Source organism: Solanum verrucosum, unplaced genomic scaffold (genome assembly GCF_900185275.1).
Source record: "Solanum verrucosum unplaced genomic scaffold, falcon-dt-bn FXZP01000128.1, whole genome shotgun sequence".
Taxonomy (NCBI): Eukaryota; Viridiplantae; Streptophyta; class Magnoliopsida; order Solanales; family Solanaceae; genus Solanum; species Solanum verrucosum.
The window spans coordinates 2,277,630-2,285,452 of NW_026020327.1; the positions used below are offsets into that span (position 1 = coordinate 2,277,630).

Here is a 7,823-nt window from a genome sequence, read left to right on the forward strand (position 1 = left end):
ATCTTTGAAATTGAATTCTCAACAGATACTTTTTATATATTTAATAAATTTCTCCATATAAATACAGTATCGGCATAAAAGCTATTGAATTCCCTTGGGAACCACACCTAATTACCTAGATCTTCCCCTACTTATTGGATCCTTCAAAGTAATATATTTTTGAAGAACCGACACAAATACAATAACAATATCGGAGAGTCTGAGTAACATAGGGACAAACTAAGTACTCCTAGTCTCCTACACATAATTAATTATATATATGGAAAAAAAAAACATAATCAACTCCTATTGTGGAGGCTTAAAGAAGAAAAAATAGAGGAAATAGCAGAAAACAAAAAAGCAATTAAAAGAATACTGGCAACTACATATCCTTTTTTTAGAAAAGTTTGATCCTCAGAGTTAATTACAGGACTAATCCCAAAACTTGCTGCTGTTCCTGTGGCTAGTAAGTGTGATGCAACCTGCAAAAAATATTTTTGTAAAAAAAAATCAATAATAATAATAATAAATAATTATTACAAATTAAATATTAAGATCGATATTATGTGCAAAAAACTATGTTATATATACCGATAGTGTGAAACATTTTTAAGCTATCAGATTAAGTTGATCTACGATGTGTAACTCTTTAGATCAGATTTGACATGGTAATCTAGAAATTAGAGTGATACCTTTATATTCAAACTTTGATGTAAAATTTACTCTATCAAACTCTTTACTTTCGCATCCACTAAAAATAAAATTCAATTTTGAGTCCACGTGTTTTGGTAGTGATCATGCTCCATTTTTCCAAATCAACCATTTTACCCTAGATTTTATTTCATTTTACTTAACTTCAATGTTTCATAAATTCAACTGTCCTAGCTAAGAGATTTATTGTCCTTCAAAAAGACATATTTTATTTAATAATTAGTCGTTACAAAATGCGTTCCTTCTATTAGTATCCAATAGAAAAAGTCATCAGCAATAAATCATATACTACAAATGAAGATGGGGATGATAAAATAGAAAAGTCAGAAATTTCATTAAGAATGTTTAAGATTTAATATTTATATATAAAAATAAATAAATTTTGACTTATATACTTCGTATAAATTTCTATATACATCATATATTTTTTCAACAAAGGATATTCAACTGACCACCCTTCACTACATGTAACTACGCCTCTGATAAACATAGTAGGGCAATAAATATCGATGAAAGAATACATACCTTATCACCATAAAACTCAAAATGAACCCAGAAACGTCCACCAATATTTTGGCCAGAGACTAAGTGAAATATTGTGAAGGCAATTTGTAGGATTGTGTGCACAAATCCAATCACAATTGTAAAGAGCATATAACTGCAATTTTTAATCACAATCATTAAACCAAAATTTCAATGAGAACATAATTATTCTTTGTTATTAACAAAAAAAAAAAGTAAAATTAGTAAATAATTACCGATAAGCTAAAATTCGATTTATATTTTGGGTAATGGCAAGGACGATGAGGTATACCAGTAAGAAAACAAATGTGAGAACTCTTGCAATTAACTTAAGCAATGGTGTAATCTCCATAGGTGACTTTGGTTAATTAATCTCGAAAATAAGCTGTTGTTTTATATAATATGATTTACTTATATCCACCGGTCAAAACAACAAATCTTATTTCACAAACTTGTATGTTTTCCATCTCACATAATTGCTTACGTGACAAAGTGTTTTTTGTTATAGAAATTAAAAAAAAAAATATACTTTTAAACAACGTATAAAGTCTAAGTAGCGCTAGAGAGGAATTATTTAATTTTTAAGAGAATATACTTAAATGAAGTTTGAGTAAGTATATTAACTCCAGAAATTTAAGTTTTATTAATTCAATTTTTAAGATTTTTAGTGCTGGATCATTGTACTTTTAGGCCTCTGTACCAAAATGCTTCACACATAAAAATTGTACTCCGCATTGAAAATACTTGGTTCAAACTTCAAAGTGCCTTAAAGTTGTATCAACAACTGAGTTATAAGCAAATTGTGGCAGGATTTAAGTTATTTGTGAAGTGCAACCCAACAATTTTGCTTCGAATTAAGCTCATGTGAAATTTCAAATTGGACTAGGAATTAAAAAGGATTATTGAATGAGATAACAAATCAAAACAAATTGCGTAAACATGTAAGCACACTTAGTGTCGGTCTGCATAAGAAAAAATATCCATATCCTTTACTGGTAAGTAATCTACCCAATATCACAAGATAGCAAATACCAAATTACTGCTGTGCACATTGGACTCTCTGTGCACCACCAGGCATATCATCATCTTCGTCGTATGCCTCTTGGGCAGCTTGCTGCTTCCTTCGCATCTCGTCCTCAATGTTCACATCATGCAAAGTAGTCTCCTCGCACTCGTCTAATTCCATATCAGACACTTGCAATTTGGGTCTTGGAGGCAGCACAGCCTCAAGGTTCTTGCACTGCTCTGGTGTTAATGACTCGGGGAAATCAACAGTGAAGTGAATGTACATTTTACCTCTCATGAAAGGCCTTTGGTACATTGGCATTCCTTCATCATTGATAGCCTTAAACTGATCTGCAGAGCCAAAGAACAAAATGGGGTCAGTATTTCCCAAGATATATTCATGAAGCATACATGTGGGCGTGTGCAGAGAGAGGGAGTGAAAGACAGAGAAGGCTTAGATAAACATGAATCTACATAGTTGTGTGGGAAGAAAATGGAAGGAAATAAAGGATCACAAACACAGGAATTGGAAGTGTCATCTTTCTGTTTGAAGGCTTGAAGAAAACAATATAAACAGGTAATATATTAGTACTACTGGTTATTAGGAGTTCTATTTTTACTAGTATAAATTGGCAACACGTGAGAGGGTAAATGCTGGAATCGGTGTTGGAAATTTTTTTTGCTAGGATTGGCACTTGCCAGAGTAATTAACTGATGATGGAGACTCAACTGCATTAAACAAAATCTTTTAAAGGTCATTAGGGGTTCTTTGGGCCTACCAGGCTTGACAACTTCGCCAGGTTGGGACTTAATGAGCAGCTGTCTGTTGTCTAGGTGAGTCAAGACAAACTGGAAACCACATAGGGCCTCGGTCAAGGTCAATGTGTGCTCAACAAAAAGATCATCTCCCTTTCGCTTGAACTTAGGATGTTCCTTTTGTTGCAAAACAAAAACAATGTCTCCAGTGATGGTTTCTGGCTGCAAAAGCACAAATCATGTCAAGATCCAGTCATTATAAGCAAATCATTTCTAAAATGTGACTGCACATATCTTACCGCTTCATCTGCCTCGCCAGGAAATGTTACTTTCTGCCCATTCTGCATACCCTTCTCCACGTGAACTTCCAACACCTTCTTCTCCTGCACAACCTTCTCACCCTTACACTGAGGGCACCTATCTTTGTCACTGATTGTCTCACCAGTACCCTTACACTCATTGCAAGGGTGCTGCATCTGCTGGATCATGGATGGACCGAGCTGTCTGATAGAAACTTTCATTCCAGACCCTTGACAGCCAGAACACTTCATTGAAGCACCTGACTTGGACCCTTTACTGAAAAGGGGAACATAACACCATCAGTATCGTAGCATAGCACGAGATGGTTAAAGGCACTAACCACTGACACCCACTCCACTCATAAATAACAAAATGAAGTTGAAAAATAAACAACCACGCTGTTATAACTCACCCCTTGCACTTTGAGCACAACACATTGCGAGATAGTGAAAGCTTCTTTGATGTCCCATTGTAAAGATCCTCCAAAGAAACCTTGAGAGGGTGGATAACATCCTCTCCTCTTCTTTGTCTGCGAGCTCTGCTGCTTCCCCCACCTGAACATCAGAAAAATTGTAAGTAGGAGAAAATAATTGCAGCTATGAAAACAGCAGACAAAAGGAAACAAATTCAACTTCAAATATATGCAGCAAACATACCACCAAAGGGGCTTCCACCACCACCAAAGAATGATTGAAATATATCAAATGGGTCATGTCCACCACCTCCACCACCCATTCCTTCCTTTAGAGCATCCTCTCCATACTGATCATATATCTCACGCTTCTCTGGGTCACTCAAGACCTCATAAGCTTGAGCAAGCTCTTTAAACTGAAAAACACAAATAATCCATCAACTAACAATAAGAACCTACTAAGCATGGGCAAGCTCTTAAACTAAAAGAACCAAAGAAGGACATTAATCCATCGAGATTGCACATGAATAACACCATCGCTCTAGCTACATACAGAACATTGTCAAAAACACAACAGTAATTGCAGTTCCCAATTTAACACCATCTCATACATTCTGGATAATTCAAAAGTAACCCTGCCCAATTAATCACAAACTACAAATCCTAAAAACAATATCCTATTACACACTATATAGTTTAGCTAATCCGACAGTCAAATTACAGAACCAATATTGGTACATTATAGGTCAATCTTATCTTACTTCAACTAAGAAAGCAAAATTTAGAATCAAACAGACACTCCAACAGTCCAACTACTTCTGGTTAGACGCATAGTTTATTGATTGATTCAGAGTATTAATTATTTTGTAGTGTCAGAACAGGCTTTCACACACCTCAACTAAATCCACAAGATACCTGCCACCCCACCAGTAACAGATAACAAGTAACTAACTATCTACTCCAAAGCTAGAACAGATGAGAACTGGTCAAACCTGAGACTACATGATTCTTAAACTACTTCATTGAACACTAGGTCACGCCCTTGGATAATCTAAAATCAATATTATACTACCGCCACAATATAGTTCAGGCTGTTCAGCTAATAAGACAGTCTAATTGGTACATTATGTGACAATTTTATCTACTTCAATTAAGAAAGCGAAATTTAATAGAACCAAACGGAATACTCAAACTAGTTTAGGTTAGACGCACAGTTTATTGATTGATTCAGAGTACTTCACAGATCTAAAACAATTCAAATACCGATCTATACACAAAACTACACCTGATAATCAGAAACCCTATAAAAAAAAAAACAGTATAAAAGTATAATTACCTTTTCAGGATCGCCTCCCTTATCAGGATGATTTTTGATGGCGGCTTTACGATAAGCCTTTTTGAGATCTTCCTGAGAAGCAGCCTTAGGAACTCCTAAGATCTCATAATACTTAGTATTATCACTCTTCTTCGGTGCTCTTCCAAACATCTTTCGATCGGTTCAACTACGTCAATAAAAATTGATCTGAACCAAACAAAATCAACGAACAGATCTACAAAATTAGCAATCAAAATTCACTACAAAAGTGTAAATTCAATTAATCAATTGATCATTCTTACCGATTTAAAGCTGCGGCGAGAAGAGGAAAAGAGAGGTTCTTGGCAGTGTTAGGGAAATGAAGAGGAAAAAAAAGAGAAGTGACTTGGTGGGTGGGATTCGTGGTTTTATTTGAGTTAAGAAAATTGAAGGGCTGTGATTTGTTTAGGAGTTTAGAACTTTCTAGAATGGCTCCTATACCTTCACGAGGATAAAAGAAAAGTCAAAAGTAGTATGCTAGTAAGAGATACAAGTTGTCGAGAGTATTTTTTCGAGATGTCAAAACTTTTTTATAGTTATATTTATTTTATAATGAAGGTATATTTGGAATTTCAATGTTAACTTTTTTATAGTTATATTTATTTTATAACGAAGGTATATTTGGAATTTCAATGTTTTTGCTTTGAAGTGTGTTTAAATGTATGTGTTTTTTTATGTTGATAATTTGGTTTATGTTTATAAAGAAATTTAAATGAATGTAACATGAATAAAATATTAATAATGCCATTATATGTTTGTCAAATAAATGAATTTACACTGATAAATCTAAATATTAGTCTCTTCGCTTGTATGCTATCTTCATCTTGACAAGTCGATGTCTTTTAGAAGCAATCGATCGAAGAATTTTTCTCTAGTAAATATTATAGTAGTGGAAGAAGAAACAACTTTGACGATGGAGTTTCTCGTACACTTCTAGCTTTAAAAGAGAACATCGAAATTTTGCTAGTGTTTAGACATCTAATAAAAATCGAATAGGATGTGATAGTCATGGACGATATTGTAGACAATAAAATTCGCGTCGAGAAGACAATAATCAAGAACGGAAAATTATAGCAACAATCGTATTTATTATTTCAAAGTGCGAGTGTTACAATCTCTATGATTCCTCTTAATTCGCCTTTTCAAATATGATTCAAGGGCTTTAAAGCTTGATCTTGAATCTTTGATGAATTTGAACTTTGAACTTTATCTTGATCTTGACTTTTGCTTGAATTCAAGGGCTTCGAGCTTGTTCTTGAACCTGATAGTCTTGATCTTGATCGTTCTTGAACTTAAATGCTTGAATTCTTAAACTTGTAGCTTTATAGAAAATTTTATGGCGTTTGTACCACGGATTTTCTCTAGCTTCTTGTTTAGAATTTTGTCTTCTTTCTGAATTATGAAAACCCCTATTTATAGTTTTAAAATAGGGGAGTTGTGATTGGAATAGGATTTCCTTCGGCCAATCAAATTTAAGTGACATGACATATGGACTTTATGGAGCGGGCTTTAATTAAATTCATTTTTTGAATTTAAATAATTAATTCAATTATATCAATCCATAATATTTATTTGGACTAATATATTAATGAATTTAATATAATTCGAATCATTTTATAAATTTATATTTAATAAATTTTAAATGATTACAAATGCCCCTGCTTCAAGTCTTGTCGAGATATTTTATCTTTTAAAGACTAGGCTTGAAGCATTAACGGTTACTAAATTGATCTTGAGTCAAATAAAATAAACTAATCCATGCAATTTATTTATTTAACATTTCACCGATTGCTTGGAAGATTCCAATCAATATTAAAAGTATATATATACATATTATACTGCCAAAACTTTAGGCATATACTTCAGATGGTCTTTTGGACGGAGGGAGCTAATTTAAGGGCCCACATTTTAATTCTCCTTTATTTTTTTCTAATATAGGATTAATTGTGATAAGAGCCACCGTTTCATGTCTTCAAATTTGTCAAGGATTAGGCAACAAATTATTTCAACGCCACCAACCTTTCCTAGTTTTATTCGAAGTGACCAATCGCCTTAGTTAAAAATGAATTATAATTGAACTAGGAATTATAATCCTACTCAATTTCATAATCATATATATATTTTATTATCTTTGTCAAAAAAGAATTGTAATTGAACTAGGAATTGTAATCCTACTCAATTTCAATATTTATATATATATGTTTTATTGCCCTAGCCAAAAAGGAACTGTAACTGAACTAGGAGAATGTTGTTATTCCCACCATATGACATCTATAAATAGACACATTATCTCCACAATTTTATCTTCAATTACAGATTGTGAGCTACGAGCTTATGACGAAAGAGGCATAATTCAAGGTAATCTCCCTCTCTTTTTCTGATTTTCGTCACTTTTTCTACAGCTTAACATGTCTGTCGTAGAAAATTCATATCTCATTGTAGAAAAATCAAAATCTTGAACGGTTTGATTTTCTAGAAACTAGACTTCTCGATCTCTAACATATCCAAAATTCAGAATTTAATACCTTTGGGATCATCCCAGATACTATTACAAAGTCAGCTTTAGATTTTGGTGCACCAAAAGTTTCAAATTTGTGCAATGATACCAAAAAAATTGTATCTCGAGGTAAAAACATCGAAATTGCAATCCGTTTGATTCTGCAGAAACTAGACCCAAAGGGCCAAAACATATCGAAAATTTAGAATTCAACTCCTTTAATATTGTTCCAGAAAGCTTTTTGAAGTTAACTCTAAATTCTGTCACATAATTGATTTCAGATTTCC

The 7,823-nt window shown here is 33.2% G+C and overlaps 1 protein-coding gene and 1 pseudogene across 2 annotated transcripts; both read right to left on the minus strand.

Moving 5' to 3' along the window:
* Nucleotides 1-278: 278 nt before the first annotated feature.
* On the minus strand, nucleotides 279-1,564 carry LOC125835877 (CASP-like protein 4D1). Its single transcript, XM_049514976.1, has 3 exons — nucleotides 1,449-1,564; nucleotides 1,216-1,348; nucleotides 279-461 (listed from the first exon to the last, which is right to left on the minus strand). Exons 1-3 carry the CDS (start codon nucleotides 1,562-1,564, stop codon nucleotides 279-281), a joined length of 432 nt encoding a protein of 143 aa, XP_049370933.1.
* Nucleotides 1,565-2,137: 573 nt separating this feature from the next.
* On the minus strand, nucleotides 2,138-5,295 carry LOC125835865 (dnaJ protein homolog; annotated as a pseudogene). Its single transcript, XR_007443427.1, has 6 exons — nucleotides 5,022-5,295; nucleotides 3,930-4,101; nucleotides 3,686-3,827; nucleotides 3,273-3,549; nucleotides 2,997-3,195; nucleotides 2,138-2,568 (listed from the first exon to the last, which is right to left on the minus strand). The product of XR_007443427.1 is annotated as a dnaJ protein homolog (transcript).
* Between the last annotated feature and the right edge of the window lie 2,528 nt (nucleotides 5,296-7,823).

Excerpts from the sequence above, each read along its gene's own strand:
- LOC125835877 (XM_049514976.1), bottom strand. The coding sequence starts at position 1,564 with ATGGAGATTACACCATTGCTTAAGTTAATTGCAAGAGTTCTCACATTT. Across the intron at positions 1,349-1,448 it reads AATCGAATTTTAGCTTATCG|TTATATGCTCTTTACAATTG; the intron begins GTAATTATTTAC and ends TAAAAATTGCAG. Across the intron at positions 462-1,215 it reads TTGAGTTTTATGGTGATAAG|GTTGCATCACACTTACTAGC; the intron begins GTATGTATTCTT and ends TATTTTTTGCAG.